Source organism: Podarcis pityusensis (assembly GCF_964106645.2).
Source record: "Podarcis pityusensis genome assembly, chromosome: 17".
Classification (NCBI taxonomy): domain Eukaryota; kingdom Metazoa; phylum Chordata; class Lepidosauria; order Squamata; family Lacertidae; genus Podarcis; species Podarcis pityusensis.
Window position 1 is genome coordinate 12,234,020 of NC_138042.1, and position 16,803 is coordinate 12,250,822.

At 42.5% G+C, this 16,803-nt stretch overlaps 2 protein-coding genes and 1 long non-coding RNA gene across 10 annotated transcripts in view; 2 read left to right on the top strand and 1 right to left on the bottom strand.

Annotated features, from left to right (window-relative positions):
• Window positions 1-1,428, top strand: part of SUPT20H (SPT20 homolog, SAGA complex component) — a 37,886-nt gene extending 36,458 nt beyond the window's left edge. For 7 of the 8 annotated variants that reach the window (XM_080987792.1, XM_080987795.1, XM_080987796.1 and 4 more), the window contains exon 24: window positions 855-1,428. In XM_080987792.1, the coding sequence (XP_080843918.1) occupies window positions 855-970 (116 nt within the window). In that variant the 3' untranslated portion in view covers window positions 971-1,428. The remainder of the gene's footprint in view (window positions 1-854) is intronic. The other variant, XM_080987794.1, reaches the window with a different exon arrangement.
• Window positions 1-4,993, top strand: part of LOC308466830 — an 87,993-nt gene extending 83,000 nt beyond the window's left edge. Inside the window, exon 2 of the long non-coding RNA XR_013980993.1 lies at window positions 1,960-4,993. This is a non-coding gene — a long non-coding RNA (uncharacterized lncRNA). The remainder of the gene's footprint in view (window positions 1-1,959) is intronic.
• Window positions 1,101-16,485, bottom strand: EXOSC8 (exosome component 8). Its single transcript, XM_080987907.1, has 11 exons — window positions 15,784-16,485; window positions 13,117-13,153; window positions 11,832-11,895; window positions 10,202-10,275; window positions 8,175-8,220; window positions 7,131-7,236; window positions 7,003-7,048; window positions 6,120-6,216; window positions 2,273-2,390; window positions 1,720-1,826; window positions 1,101-1,413 (listed from the first exon to the last, which is right to left on the bottom strand). The coding sequence occupies exons 1-11, from the start codon at window positions 16,107-16,109 to the stop codon at window positions 1,298-1,300; spliced, it is 1,137 nt and encodes a 378-aa protein (XP_080844033.1). The 5' UTR covers window positions 16,110-16,485; the 3' UTR covers window positions 1,101-1,297.
• Window positions 16,486-16,803: the final 318 nt, after the last annotated feature.

Below are 16,803 nucleotides of genomic sequence, written 5' to 3' on the forward strand. Positions count from 1 at the left end.
ACCTTGTCCACTGGGCATCATGTGGGACAGGGATAAGATAAAAATAATAATTTATTATTTCTACCCTGCCCATCTGGCTGGGTTTTCCCAGCCACTTTGGGCAGCTCCCAACAGAATATTTAAAACATGATAAAACATTTAAAAAATTCCTAAACAGGGCTGCCTTCAGATGTCTTCTAAAAAAAACAGATAATTGTTTTGACATCTGATGGGTGTTCCACAGGGCGGGTGCCACTACCGAGAAGGCCCTCTGCCTGGTTCCCTGTAACTTCACTTCTCAGTGAGGAAACCGCCAGAAGGCCCTCAGAGCTGGACCTCAGTGTCCAGGCTGAACAATGGGGATGGAGATGCTCCTTCAGGTATACTGGGAGACATGGCTTATTTGTGGCGAGTCGAAACCTGCTTGGTTGCTATCTCCCCTCACCCGACAGGCACTTTTGACTGGTGGACAGGGCAGCCCACCTATCAGTCAACTGGAAAACTATGATTCAGAAGGAATGGTCACACCCACCCGCCCAAATTAGGCCACAAGATTCAAGGAAATAAAACAGCTGGGTCCTCCAAAAAGCTCCCTGCATCTACCATAGCGAGAAGTCTTGCTGACTTGTTTTCCTCCTGTGATAAGCCAAGCCTTTAAAAACTGGCAACTTGATTTTTTAAGTTCCAAAATTCATTTTTGAATATATCAAAATTTTTGTTCTTGCCTTCTTGTGAAGACAAGTGAAAGCCATATATTTTCTAATTATTTCGAACGTCTCACATGGGGGGAAAACCCCCTGATGTATCATGTCATCATTTTTTCTTGAAGTGAAATCTCAGCTCTAAAAAGTTTCTTCTTTTCTCCTTCCTGACAGCAGTTACGCTTCTTGCACCTTCAAATGGTTATGGCGGTGGCAGCAGCACAAGCACCTCAACTACGACACCATCATTCAGGCAGGCAGTCAAAAAACAAAGAGAAGCACCTCAGTGATTCTGCATTTGAGATAGAATGTATATTTAAATTTAAAGGGGGGTTTTAAAATAGAAAAATATAATTTTCTGGGGAAATTGAATGTTGAGGTTATACTGAAGCATGTAGGATTGCATTTGACAACAACAAATCCTGAAGAACAAGATTTATTTCCCTAACAAAAAATTGTTTTTTTATAAAAAGTCATAATATTTTAAGAAGCAGTTTGCAGTATTGTACATATTTCAAGGTGGACTGATATTTTGAAATTTATAAATGTAGTCTCTGAGAGGAGTTTGTGCAACATAGCAAATACACTTTTTACAAATTACTTAAGAGACCCATTGTTTATGTTGGTTGTACGCTTTTGATCACTTTATCCATTAGTTTCTTCACTTCTTTGTGCCGTACTGTTGCCCGGCTGATACAGTCTTGAAGCTTTGTGCCTGTTATTACACTTCCTCCTTAAAAGGAAATAGGGGGGGAAAACCAATGTCAGTATAATTCTAACATTTCTATCACATTGGCTTTAAAAAAGAGCAGATTTGAGAGCTGCCACACTAATGAGTGAAACCTGTTGCATATTACAATTTCATGGAGTAAAGCAATACTTAAAATGGAGATGAAAATGAATATAGCGCTTTGGGGCAGCTATAGGTGCAGTTAAAATACGCTGTGTGTTCATTGCAGAACTGCGGTTTGCCAAATACTTTTAATGAAAGACTGATTAGTTGACCAATCCACAAAGTCATTATAGTTTGGCACAGTACCTGGCTTATAAACAGAACACAGTTTGCCTTCTTCATCAGTTACAATCGTTAGATTCCCAGTTGCCAGGTCTTCCTCTTCTGCAGTTGGGTCAACAATTATTACTGTGCTTTTGAGGACACACAAAAATGCAAAAGTTGGAGTGATTTCATATAAGAGGTACAGACATGTTGCTTGCAAGATACAGGAAGAATTATGCAGTAATTTGCATGGGTTTACACAGTTCAGTGCTATTCTGAGAGAGTCTAATGCATATGAGAGTTAAGAACAGCAAAGCTGTTTTGCTCGTTTACATACTCCTTGAAATAATTATTAGAAAGCTCCAACAGTAGACTAATCTTGAAATAAAACTAGGTTCTTACAAGAGGGTGATTAAAAGTAATAATAAAATCATAGAATGGTTTATACAGTGAAGGTTTTACCAAGCTGATGCTCTCAGAAACACTGAAGAAGCAAAAGCATCACACAAGAGCTATAACATGGTACCTACCCCCAATATTCTCCACAGTCCCGTTTCACATTTAACATGCTTTAGGAAACTTTGTGGATACTTACTCAAGCAGCACAAATGATGTAGCCACTGGTTGCTTTTTAATAGTTAGAGGAGTCTTCTCTTTGAAGTTAACTTCTGCTAACCCCGTTTCTTCATTTACAGTAACGGCAGGTAAAAGGACTGAAATAACAAAAGCAATTATTGAGAAAGCAGAACTGAGGTCTTCCTTTAAAGGGAGGGGTGTTTTTTGTTAAGGGAGGAATAGGGGCATTCTGGAAGGAATATGTGACAATGAAGAGAAAGTAATATGCAGCACTATGTTTCTGACTTAGAAGTATGGAAAAATATAGAAATGCTTGATTACTGTGTATTTGTCATTAAGCAACTGGAACTGAGGTGTAAAGTAAGATATTTAGGGTGCCTTGGGTCTCTGAAAAGGCATCTCAGGAGCCATAGGATAAATTGGATTTATCCAAAGGTAGAGCTCTGGTGTCCATAGGGCCAATGTATCAAAAGACCTCCTCCTGATTTAAACTGAACCTCTCCCTTTGAAAAAAAAAGAAATTGTTTTTTAAACCAAAAAGAGAGAAACCACACTTGGAAACAGATGTAGGAACACAGTTTTCCTCCATCCTTACCCTACTGGCAGAGACTTAAATTGTCTTTGTATCTCCCCCACCCCCTGGGTGGGGGAATATAAATGATCATATTCTTTTTCCAAACTGCAAAAGAGCAACTGGGGAAATGCCAGGATACTGCGCAGTGCAGGATTTGAGCTAGGTTAAAATTTCAAAGCTATTTGTGGTTTTTTATTTCTATTTTGGCAGGTGAGACTTACAAGACTTGGGACACAAATGGGGGGGGGGGAGAGTATGTGAGAGACTGGGTCAATACAAAGCCGGGTACTTTTGCTTCTCAGTTGCATTATTGCTTCTTCAGCTTGCTTGAAGGCTTTGCTGACCCCTTTTCCTGCTGCTCCTTCAGTTTCGTCTCCTGTCTTTTGCTTCAAGATGAAGCAATCCTGTCTTCTCCAGCACGCAAGCTGCCTCTACTCTTACTCACATTGCTCTCTTAACACCATCTTTGCTTTTCCCAGTTTCCTGTCTTCCATTCTTTTCAAACAAAAACCCAACGCCTCTTCGCTCATTCCCTTTTCAACTTCATCTCATAGCACCTCCTTTTTAACTCTTTATTCCAACCAGGCATCATTCTGCAGCTAAGGTCAAACTGCAGATCGCTCATTGTCCAACAGTCTCTTGCAACAATCCCACACGCATTGGGCTGCCAGGACTCATCCAGCACCGCCCAGCCTCGTTCTGCCTCTAGATGAATGTTGCAGTGCCATTCCAATACCAATCAAATCTCAGTATTTTCCTGGCCACCAAATGGCACAGGAACATTCCATAAGCCCATATGTTCCTGACTGATGGCAATGCTACAAAGGGAACAACAAACTGATTGGCAAGAGGTACCTGCTCCTACAGAATTCTAATACTTCTGAGACTCCCAATTTAAAATATGCTATTGCTGTTAGGTTTCCGTACAGAGTAAAAGGTAACGGACAAATGCTCATAGAAGTGCAGCCCTTTCCTCATTGTTCTCTGAACCATCTCCTGTCAAGGGGAAGACCCACAGGAGGTTAAAACATAGACTTGATTCTGGGAAAGCTATAGTGCATAGGCTCCTTCCTTTGAGATAGTTGCTTATTATTCCCCAGATCCTCAGTTTTGCTGCCCAGAGATTTATCCTCTCACTGACCCAACAATCAACCTACTCAACCACTGGGTTCTCAGGTTGACCCAACAACCAATACTACAGCACAGAATCCTCTTCCCATGAGAAATCAGTTGCTTTTTTTCTGGAATCCAAATTTCAGCAACAAGTAAAAGTATTAAATGTACTCAAGGTGAAATGGGTTGCCCCTTTACTAAGTAAGAAATCCAGTAACTTTGCTCAAAGGCTTTCCATCCTTGAGCAGACCATGGAGGACCTTAATATCACTGCTTGAAGTACCCACAGCAGCTCTTTTCTCATACCACGCTGCCTATGAATGGGAATGAGGTTTTGAAAGGAGAAAAATGCAGACAGGCCACCTTACAGCAGGAACCCAAGGCATCCACTTTTATCAGAGGCGCCTCTTCAGGTTCCCTGTTTGCATAAGCTTTCCTTCTTTGCTGAATGATCCAAAAGAAAATCCAAACCAAGATGCAGCCAGGCTTTGCAGAATGTATCAGAAACTCACTAAGCAATAGCTTTCATTACTGATGCCACCCTCGACTTTCCCCACTTTGCAGCCTGGTCCTTAGCAACTAATGCCTACGGCTGAAGCTATGAAACATGAATACAGCTTCAAGATCTAACTTGGCTTCTGTTCCCTAAAAGGAAACCAAGTTGTCTGAGGTGAAGGCACTTGGGAAGTCCTTGTGCAAACAAAGGACAAAGGCAAGACAGTGCCTTCTGTCCCCAAACAAAATAGCAAATTCCACCCAGATCAGAAAGAAAGGGGAGAAATAAGTATAGATAAGTTCTGTGAGATACAGCTTTAATTGATATGTAGGTTAATAAGAAAAGATAATATGCTCCAACATCCCATCTGTCCTTTTGGATTGACTCAGTAGTTTTGGCCAGACCTGCAACTAACCTTTTTTAGTTTTGTTTGTCTTTTTGTTACTGTAGCCATCATTGTCTACCACATTTTTCTCATGCTTTGTGCCACTACGGTGATTTTGTACTACTTTGTTTTTGTGAAAAAAAGTTCAATAAAAACTTATTTAAAACAAAAATATGAATACCCGGGGTGCCTAATGTTCTGTCTTCTGTCCCAGTCTGAAACTTCCTGAGGATTAAGCCATTACTCAGCTGTCTGCCTCCAGGTTCCACCCTGGAAACTGCACATCATCTTGCAGGGAAAAGCCTCAAGTTTCACATTTTGCAATCATTACAATACAGAGAACAATGGGAGCTTTATCCCCTTTCAATAGCCAGCTCTGAATAATTTCACAGAGATAGGGGATCTTAAGGCCAAACCTTTCCTATACCCCAAAGGTTTACCTTCTCAGACCCTCCCTGTTGAATAAGTTGGATATCAACTCTCCTCTCATGAGGTAGATTAAAGCATCTATAGCATGTGTTTACGAGACCCAAAAATTCACTTTGCCCCTTCATGACAGGACTCATTTAGGCAGGCAGGCTGGCAGGCACTGCCAGCTAACAGCCCCTACCTCTCATCTGTGGGGCAGCCAATTCCCCCTGCAAAGGTACATCTTGTGGGGTTAGAAGGATTTGCAATGTGAGACGCCGCCTCCAGGCATGTCTGCTGGATGGGTAAGTGGTCTTACTGAGGAGAACAAATGGTGAAGATATAGTGCCTAGGGTTGCCATATTTCAAACAGTGAAAATCTGGACAGAAAAGTTGTTGAACTTTTTTAAATGGGCAAAATCACTTTTCAAAAATGGCAATTTCTGAGCTATTTTTATGGGGAAACGGCACTGCCAACATGGGCTACCATACGTCCGGATTTTCCCAGACATTTTACCTGATTTCCACCCAGGCATTGCTGCCAACTGCAGTATTCCAGCTATGTCCAGGAAAATCTGGGCATATGGCAACCCTGTTAGTGCCACAACTCTCATGAAGGTTGGGGATCCAACTTTATATTAGTGTAACAGCATAATTCTAGGGTATTGTAGGCAATTAAAATTGCAGCTGCTAACCTTCAGAGGAGCACTGGAAAAAGGGAACCAGAGCAGTGATGCCAGCAGCAGTGGACACTCAATTGCTACCCAGTTGGCTTACATCTCTACTACAAGGTTCAGGCCTTCATAGGAAATTCACTGCATACTTTTAAAAATACTGGATGGCACAATCTACAATCGTTTAAAGTTTGCAACTATAACGGGGCAACTTACCATTTTTTAAGGCTGCTAGTAAAGCACACATACAGGCATCCAGGAGGTTTCCATCATAGTCTAAGCATATAATGTCGCAGTATAGAACCCAAGCAATCTAAGGAAATAAGCTCTGTTAATTTAAATACTGAAAAGGCTCTTAAGGGGCATCACAAGAGTGAAAAGGTTTGAAAAACACTCTCGTAAGTAAGTCAATGTGTTCCTTCACAGGACTTTCCCAAAAACTAAGACTGAAACAAATTAAAAAACACAGGCCATTACCCAGAAAACTAAAGTCCCAGTCTGTAAACGTACACAACGAAATACAGCTATATTGTACTATAACTATAACAATGCACTATAACCTTATAAACATTCACTGGTTCTTGCACAAGAGCACTGGCTGCCAATTTGTTTCCAGGCCCAATGCAAGGTGCTGGTTTTGACCTTTAAGGCCTTTGTGCAGCTTAGGACCACCTTTTCCCATATGAAGTTGCTTAGATTTCAGCACCTTTTTCTTTCCCCAGGCATCTCTGTATTATACTGTATTACAGGCATGTCCAACTCCCAAGAGACTGCGATCTACTCCCACTATTAAAAAACTGGCCGTGATCTACCCATTGGATTGACCAAAGTTGTTGAGCTTTATTATATAGTTAAATGTGGACTTGGGAGTTTATGGAAGTTGTAGTCCGGTGGAATCTGGAGAACACCATATTAGTTACCTCTGGGTTATAAGCTCCCTGTCACAATAATAGGAGTAGGAAGATATCACAATAATTCATTAACTTAACACTTAAAACTTTTCTATGTGAGCTGGAGCTGAACTGGTTCAAGGGTGCCCAACTAGTCCTCAAATCACTCCCCAATTAATATTCTTCATGAAGACTTAACTTTTACTTACCTTCTCCTCTACAATGCACAGGTCTTCTTTCTGAACCATCTGTGAACTAAACCAGTAATGCAATGAAGACAAAAATCCATTTGATCTCCCCATTTTTATTGAAAAATTTTAAAAATAACATTTCTTACTTTTCAATCACATCTGCAATGAATTGACTAGCTGCCTGAGCCTCTTCCCCTGGAGGTCCAGGTCGAAACCTTGATGAACAGAGTGGAGGAAGGTCCACATTAGGAACTGAGGGGGGAAAATTGTGAATCAAAAAGCAAATTGAATAAATCTTGTTTGAAACACATTTCTCACTTGGTTGTTTGTTTATTAGTGGAGAATGAAACAAAAAAGCTATCTAAATTTTATTAAAGTGCAAGGTTTGAAGTGGTGGGGGAATAAGAAGCTTCACTAGAAGCTACAAAGTAGAGTACTATTCTACAAAATAGTTTAAGCTGCTGTTAGATAGAGCAGTGTTTCCCAACTTTTTTCTGACCATGGCCCCCTTTTGACCTTGTTTCCTGCCTGTGCCCCCCCCCCCCAATGAGCGTAGCCAAGGAGGGCAGGGCGGGACGGCTACTAAATACATTTCTCTGTGGAATTTTGTGGGCTTTATTTGAAATTACTTCATTTGTAAATTTTTGTGTTTTTGTAAACTGCCTGAAAAGTGCTACTTAAAAATAAATTGCTTACCAGTAGGCATGCATAGGATTAGTACTTTTACTGCAAGATAATTCGTGTAAAATCAGCAGCATAGCAAGCCGCTCCGGGCGGGGGGGTGCGCGCTGCGCATGGGGGCAGGGTGTTCTAAGTGCCCTCCCAGCACCACGCCCCATGCTGTTTTTTCCAGCAGCGCTGGGCCCGCTGGAGGGTGGCCACGGTTGAGCGGGAGGAGGCGGCTGGGGCACCCTGCAGGCTGTGTGCCACGCATGTCCCACGGTTTGGCCACCCTCTGGAAGCTGCCGCCCAGTGCAGACCACCCCCTGCCCCTCCTTAACTACGCTACTGTGTAAAATGCAAGTACTGTATACACCAATACACTAATTACATTTCAGAATAAGCGTAATATTGTAAAACATCAGGAGTACCATGAATTCAAATGGAATTGCCAAAGTATCATTCTAATCACTAGAGAATCAACAAAATCACTTGTCGTTTCAGGAAAATAGTAACTAACCAAACCTTACCAATATATCCCTTGTTACTGGAATCAATAGGGGGTGCTGCAAATTCCTGTATGCAAAATGTTAAGAGGAAATGTTTAGAACTAGAAGTTTAGAAATAGTTTTTCTTGACCTTTTCTTAAGTTCAACGCACATTTGGTGATCACTGTTTATTTTCCCTATGTTTTGCAAATATTTAAAGCAGTTCATTATTATTTTAATGACAAAATGTACACATGCATTAAAATACCAATGGCATTTCAAGTATTGCATTCTCATTTATTCATGATGTAATAAATTTAAATGGAAACATTGTAAACAGCAGGCTGGGGGCTTTTTCCTATCCAAGTATAACACTTTAATCTTTTTCATGCCATATGATTTAACGTGGGACTAATTTTTGATTCTAACCGTTTTCAGGTAACTCCAAATTCTCTTGATGTTTTAACATTTTATCCCACCCAGCTTCTAGCGAATTGCAAAACGCACAGCATTTAACTCTGAAAATTTAAAAATAGCAGAGGTAAAAATTCCAAACACACAATGACTCTAAATTGAAGTGGGCGGTGCTTCTGATACATGGATCAGACAGGTCGTCCCCCCACCCTGGGCCTGTTCCTGCATCCAGCCTGTAGTTTCTCCTCCACACAACATCTTAAACTAACTGGCATCTACGGAGGCTGATTTTTAACCCTAATTGTTGTGGGGAAGGCAAATGAGCAGAGGTTAGCTCCCACTGCGCCCTTGTGCTGCAAGCTTCCTGAAAATCCCCCTACTGCACCAATTAAGCTTAAAGAGATGGGGGAGAAAGAGAAAAAGAGGGCGGAGGAGTGGCTCTGGGCCCTTTGCACTTTTGGCTCCACCCCCACCCACTGCCGCCATGCAGTCCTTGTGAGATGTCCTCCAAGGAAATGTGGCCTACGCACACGCGCGCGCACACACACTGTTTCTCTCTGGCTATCAAATGTTGCATACCTGCCTCCTGCCCCTGTAGGCAATATCCAAGTACAGTGGTACCTCGGGTTACAGACGCTTCAGGTTACAGACTCCGCTAACCCAGAAATAGTACCTCGGGTTAAGAACTTTGCTTCAGGATGAGAACGGAAATCGTGCTCCGGCGGCGTGGCGGCAGCAGGAGGCCTCATTAGCTAAAGTGCTGCTTCAGGTTAAGAACGGACCTCCAGAACGAATTAAGTACTTAACCCGAGGTACCACTGTATTCCATTATCCAAACAGCCAAGAGATTGCGCCTGCCAAATGGGCAGAGACAGCCTCAGGCGTAGTCAGCGATACCTACCCTGAACAGTTCTGGTGGATAGTGCTTTATAGACACTATGGTGGTTCAACACAGCATTTCTACTGCTTGTAGCAAAAAAAGTGCTCTGTGCGGCAATCAATGAGCTACAACACAAGTTGCATGTCACCTGTGGATAGCCAAGGGCGTTTATCCACCCTCTCACTTCATCCTCTGGGCTCTTCAGGAAAGCAGTTATAGAAGGCCCTTGGAAGACACTGATTTGGCTTAGCAGTAATGGAAAACTGGTTGCTTGTTATGGGAATGCACCATAGCAAGCCTCAACTTCTGTGCTTCCCTCAGTCCCTTTCCTCTTTCACACATGAAGTTTAAAGTTTCCTTTTGTGGTCAGGCATAAGCCAGTTTTCCTTTATGTCTGAATATGGGGAAGTGTGATCAAGGCAGTTAAATGACCAGGATGCTTTCTGACCCTCCTTTAACCATTTGTAGTTTGAACAAGCCAGCTTCCCATATTTGGATATACAAGAGCGCCCGTTTATTTCAAACCACAAAAAGCCTTCATTGCATATGAAGGAGGGAAGGGGACTGGCTTAGTGATTGAGGCCAAGGCTTGCCACTAATGGGAAAAGATTGGTTTTCGTCACATCTGAAGTGGATAACTGTGTCAAGTCTGTTACTCCGGCAACAGAGTAAGGCAGAGAAAAAATGCTACAGAGTTCTGAGGCCCTATTGGATCCATAAATATTGTGTAACCTGAAACTACATTAACTTAAAAGAAAACTATTCATGAACCTACCGCCTTAATGCCGCATATCACTGTTGTGTTTCCTAACTTCACAAGGGCAGAGCCATCCGCTGTTGTAATTGAACCTAAAAAGAGACCATTTAACAAAATCAAAGCTTTCTCCTGTGAAATAACCTTTGCAAATCACACTGGCAGCACTAACACTGCTTGCAGAATAAGACATTGGTTACAAATAGATTATTAGCTATTCAGAGTTGTCAAGGCATTCCATACTCAAGGGTTTTGCCAAATTTTTTTTTTTGAAGAAAATTTGTAAGATTTGTTTTCTTGTGACCCTGCCTTTCTATAATTCTGCAAGAAGCCACCTGAATTAGCAGCTGGGGGAAGAGAGCGAAGCTTATACGTCTAGAGCAGCCTAGTGAGGGAGCCCCACCTGATGAAGCGTCAAGCAAACAGGCGAGTTAAGCAGTGCTGAGCAGAAAGAGGCCAGGACAGACTACTCTGTTCCTCCACACTTCGAACAAACTCCAAGTCCCCAAATAAAGTAACACAATAAACTAATAAAATAAATTAAAAGCCACAAGGGGTATGATGGCTTTCCAGCACATAGTAGTTTGTCACATGTAAAACTATCTGCCTGATGGACAGATGGGTCATGGGTGTGTAATTGGTGCAATGAGCTCCTGGCCCTCAGGGAACAAGTTTGTTCCCTTGAGGTCAAGTTGGCTGACCTGGAGAAGCTGAGAGAGGCAGACAGGTTAGTTGGGGATGAAATAACTCTGCCCCACTCCCAGGATGATAGTTCCCCTGCTGTCATGGAGAATGAGAGTCTTGAGGAAGGGAAAAGATCCCTTAGGTGGGATCCATTCCTTGAGGGGCAAGCAGTTATCCTCTCATGCTGAGGATACTCCTTCAGGGGGTGGAGAGATTCTGGTAGTGGGTAACTCGCTTGTTAGGAACTGAGAAAGCTGGGTGTGATGGACAGGCAGATCATAGGGGGAATTGCCTGCCAGCTGGTGCTAAGGTTGGATGTCAGACAACTGCTTTTTGTTACATCATTAATTAAATTAGAACCTGTCTGGTTAGGGTGAGAAAAAGGAAATCTGTACAGTGGTACCTCGGGTTACAAACACTTCGGGTAACAGACTCCGCTAACCCAGAAGTAGTACCTCGGGTTAAGAACTTTACCTCAGCATGAGAACAGAAATCGTGTGGCAGTGGCAGCGGCAGGCCTTATTAGCTAAAGTGGGACCTCAGGTTAAGAACGGTTTCAAGTTAAGAAAAGACCTCCAGAACAAATTAAGTTTGTACCCAGAGGTACCACTGTATCTGTGTTACACTTCTATCAGTTCCCACAGGAAAAGTTCCGCAATATACAGAAGACCATGTCTTTTCTAGTACAGTGGTACCTCAGTTTACGAACTTAATTTGTTCTGGAGGTCTTTTCTTAACTTGAAACCGTTCTTAACCTGAGGTACCACTTTAGCTAATAAGGCCTGCCGCCGCCGGTGCCCTTCCACCATTCAGCTTCCGTTCTTAGACCAAGGTAAAGTTTGCAAACCGGGACACTACTTCCGGTTTTATGCAGCTCGTAAACCAAATCGTTCATAAACAGGGCTGTTCTTAAAGCGAGGTACCACTGTACATTCAAAGCACGGCCAGTCTACCAAGAAACACTCACCTATGTTGACAGTTGTGGTTCTGAATTCACCGAGGTCCCTTCCATCAGGACGGCAGTTTTCTTTCTAAAAAGATCATCAAGTCTCACAAACAAGCAACTAATCTTATCCACTAGCAATGTAAGAGCTTAACTAAAACAGGCTCTTAAAGACCAGCATTTGATGGACTGCTATGACGTGTGGGCAGAATCCAAGAACAAAAGCGTTTTTTTCCTGAATGTTCATATTATATGCACATTTTTTGTTATTTAGATTTTATTTTATCGAAGTGATTTCAATTAAAAGAAATAAAGTGATACAGAAAAAAAGAAGGAACAGTAAGGGGGAAGAGAAAAACATATATATATATATATAATATTTATGTGCAAAAATGCAATATATGATATTCCCATACATTCTTATATAAATTGGTATTATATGCACATTTATGTAGAAAAAAAATTCAGGCGACAGCAGATAAAAACCCATCTCTGAGTACAGTCCAAAGTTTGGCACAGTCATGGAATTTCAATCTATCTCTCACAACTGACAATATGAAAGTGCCAAATAGGAACACCCATTCCTGTATCAGTTATTACATAAGCCAATATGACATTAGCTCCAAGGTTATTAACTGTCTTCATTTTACATGAAACATTGTCTTATACCCGATAAATGATACAGAAGAAGTTGTGGTTTTGCATGACCTTCCAGCAGAGCTTCTCCCGTGCCAGAAAACGGCACTGCAATGCCACAGAGGTGCCGGAACGCACCAAAGAGGTACCGGAACTCAGCTCCGGTGAGTTCCAGGTGGGAAAAAAAGCCATGCCTTCTAGGTATATGAAAAGAAACTGTAAAATTGGCTAAACCAGATGTGCAAGCAGCTTCTAGTCTAGTCAACTGCACTTCTAAGAGACTTCTGATACAAACTTCCTACCACAAAGGGCCAATTCAGACAGCCACCAACCAGATTTTCTTTGCATGTAAAATCCTATCTGAGAAAGACATTAACATGGGACATGTCATGTCTGAACAATTTGGGTCTTCTTGCATTGAATTTGATGTGCAGAGACCCAATTCCAATGCTAACTGGAAATCTAGCAGTCTGAAAAGTGGAAGAAGCATGCCCAACAGGCAAATATCATCCCACGGTGCCTTGGGGAAAGATTTTCTGATCCAGACCAAAGGTGCTGGAAAATCAAAAGGCCATTTTGGCTCATCTGATTTTGAAATTCAAAGATATAGCTCACTTTTAAAAAATTCAGGGCCAACAATGTTTTAACACACACAAATGCTCACTGTACTCACTAAGAATCTTCTGTAATACTCCAAAGGTTCCACAGTTCTGAAAACAAATAGAATTGTAAAGACAAAATGTTTTGCAAAAAGACAAAGGGCCGAATAATGTTTACAGTAGACCCAATTAAATAAGTAGTACAAAGTAGTCATGACTTACTGAAATCCCATTGATTTCAGTGGGCCTACTCTGAGCAAAGCTTTGCTAAATATGTGTCTTAGGGGACAATGGAGGAGTGCGCCCTTAGGGGTAACGTCAAATTGCTGGTGGGTTACATCGTCTGCAACTGTATGGTTTTAAAACTGACAAGCAGCTCTGTGAGGCTGTTTCAATTTTACCTCCAAGAGTAAGATGGAGCCTAATTATTATCTATTGTGGAAAAATGGTTATTGAAGTTATTGAATTTAGCTGAGATGGCAAAGTTGACATGCCTAATTTGAGAAGAATCACTGTTGGCATTTACTAATGAATGGAAACCAAATTCTGAGAAAATTATTAATTTGGAATGGATAATGAAAATTAATAAAGAAATATTTTAACTGCCTGGTTTCACCTTGACAGATGTGTCCTATTAACTCAGATACAACTAACCACAAATGTGAATTTGGCTTTAGTAAAAATACAGTGGTGCCCCGCAAGACGAATGCCTCGCAAGACGAAAAACCCGCTAGACGAAAGGGTTTTCCGTTTTTCGATGCGCTTCGCAGGACGAATTTCCCTATGGGCTTGCTTCGCAAGACGAAAATGTCTTGCGAGTCTTGAGATTTTTTTCACTTTCCCCCCCTTTTTCTAAGCCGCTAAGCCGCTAATAGCCTTTTAGCCGCTAAGCCTTTAATAGCCGCTAAACCGCTAATAGCGCTAATCCGCTAATAGGGTTGCGTCGCAAGACGAAAAAACCGCTAGACGAAGAGACTCGCGGAACGGATTAATTTCGTCTTGCGAGGCACCACTGTATCTGTTATTAGAGACTTCTCCAAGTTACTTTGCTGCTTATAAAGGGTCACCATTTTCTAAACATTAATTACACTTCTTCAAAGCTGGGCTAGTGCCATGAAGGTCTGTGACATTGAATTTATGTAGCCCTCTATCTGTTTACATGAAAAAGTGTGAGTGTGTGTAGAGAGGCTTTTCTTCTTCTCTTCCCTTTCACTAAACAGATACAATTACCGTATTTTCTGAAATTGCTCTATACGACAACATGCTCACTGCTTGGGCTATGCTGCCATCCTCTTTCTTTTCTCTTTATGTGCCATCCTACATGACCAAAACACCTTATTCTTGTTACGTCAATAACATACCGTATTTTTCGCTCTATTGGACGCACCGGACCACAGGATGCGGCTGGAGAGGCGCGCAAGGCTAAGGAGGAAGCCCGGGCAGCAAGGGGATGGATCGCGCTCGCTGCCCGGGCTTCCTCTTTAGCCTTGCACAGCCTCCCCGCGGCTGGAGAGATTGCGCAAGGCTTTTCTAGAGGAGGGAGAAGGGACTGACTGACCGCGTCAGTCCCTTCTCCCTCCTCTAGAAAAGCCCGCAAGAGCCGCACGAAGCTTGTGTGTGACTCTTGGGGGCTTTTCCTGCCTGCCTCCCCCCCTGCATTCGCTCCATAGGACGCACAGACTTTTCCCCTTAGTTTTTAAGACGGAAAAACTGCGTCCTATGGTGCGAAAAATACAGTAGATTTTTCATACATTTTCCTCTGCCAAAGGACACTTTCCCTGCTAGGTCTAAGAATTTAATATACAAATCCTATATATGTGATATATGAGCACTGAAAGTACAAGGCGTTACACAAATATCTACCAACCTATTTTATATGTTCCCAATTGGGGAAATAGAATTTTTGTTTTCAACTCTAGTGAGGATAAAATTGAACTGAAAGTGAGAAATTTGGCATGGGAAAGGGAAGAGAACTCCAGATATCTGTCCAGCCTCATTCTGGAAAAGGGGGGAAGCTCCTTTGTAATGTATTCTGCAGTTGACCTCCTTTGTAATGTTCTATTTTGAAATCTTCAAGATAATATTTTCGTTTTCTGTTATGTTGCTTTAACTGTATGGTCTATATTTGACTTTCTTCAGATTGTTTTATTGACTTAATATGCTGCAAACCGCTTTGGGATTTTTCTTAAAAATATAAAGCGGCATGGAGATTTAAAAAATAAAATTAAATTCTCATTCTTTTAAGCACACTTGTGCATTGAAATATTTATTCATATTTAATACAATTATTTCCCAGTATAACATGCTCAATGCTTGGGCTATACTGACATCCTCTTTCTTTTTCTCTTCCTCTTCTCTCCCATCCCATAGTTGGGGGGAAAAGCAAGATTCCCGCCCTCGGGGCTCGGCTTGCTCTCCGACAACGTGAGGCAAAAAAAAAAGGCGGCGAAACCCGCCATGAGGGAACAGCAGGACCTCGGCCTGCGCCGAGCACAAACTCCCGCCGCCAACTCCTTCTAACCTCGTGCGGTTAGTTAGGTATTCGCGCCCCAGAATCCCGGGGACTCGCTGCGTTCACACGTGCAGAGCGCTTTCACGAGACCGGGGGAGGGAGGAAGGGGAGCGGCGAGGGCCTGGGAAGCAGCGACGCCGCGTCACGGTCGCGGGCTCCGGCTGAGAACCCAGAGCTCGGGCGCCGTGAGGGGAGAAGGGGAGCCGCCGCTCGAAGCGAGTTCACCCACCTGAAGCCAGCCGCCGCGGCCGCCGTCGCCATCATCGCCGCCTCAGAGGAGCCGCTGCTTTTTCGGCGGTTGCCGCAAGGCCTCCCAGGCGCAGAGGGCGCTGCTGAGGCGAGGCCGGAAGTGGCCCTCCAAGGGGGAGGGGTTCTTCGCAACATTTCCGGCAGGGACAGGAAGCTGTCGTTGACCACCAGCCTCTCGCAAAACATAAATATATTTTTTTTTAAACAAGAGTAGGTCATCTCACCTTCTGGGCATGGAGATTCCGTGTTTGCGTTGGAAGGCTTCTTTTTCTTCAACTCAGCGTGGAAGCGAGAGGCGCCCATCATAAACCAGCAGAGAAATGCAGGAGATAAAATTAATTACAGCGAAGCAACCCACTCTCCCTCTCCCCCCGGAGCAATGAAACTTTATCGTAAAACAAACAATAGTCAGTTTAAAAACAAGCGGAACAGACTGAACGATCATCATTTCTAAGACCTTAATATGCTTGAGCAAATATATAAGTCGTGGCCAGGCGCTGAACTGATTTTAAGAGGTGGGGCTTTGGGTTCACTGTCAATTCCCTATGCAAAAACCAGTCAGCTCGCAGCATACATGAAAACCTTCGGGTGAAGTGCGGGAAACTAATTTTTATTTATTTAGCTATGCCCCGCCTTTCTCCCTCTGACAGGTACTCAAGTCGGCTTACAGATAATTAATACCAATAGTGATAATAACAACAATTTAACTGTGCTTCAGATCCCAAACGGAACCCTAATTTGGACGCCATTGTTGTATTATTAATTATAAGTATTAATTATAATTATTTATTTTTGTTTTTGTTTTATTACTTTATAATATACCTCCCATCATCCAAAGATCACGGGGAGGTTTACGAGCATAAAATCACAAAATGGAAAACACAGAATGCATCTCTTAATAAGAAACAGAACAATATCTGCCCTCCCTGTAAAGTCTTGAAATCCCCTGATTCTCCCAAACTTTTAAATCCTACAGTTCCAGAGTTTGGTTCGGAGGGGG

Bases quoted from the DNA above. Each gene is read 5' to 3' on its own strand.
- EXOSC8 (XM_080987907.1), bottom strand. From the start codon at position 16,109: ATGATGGGCGCCTCTCGCTTCCACGCTGAGTTGAAGAAAAAGAAGCCT. The intron at 11,896-13,116 runs GTGAGTACAGTG...TGATCTTTTTAG, and splicing joins AGTATTACAGAAGATTCTTA to AAAGAAAACTGCCGTCCTGA. The intron at 2,391-6,119 runs GTAAGTTGCCCC...TTGTTATTTCAG, and splicing joins ACTAGCAGCCTTAAAAAATG to TCCTTTTACCTGCCGTTACT.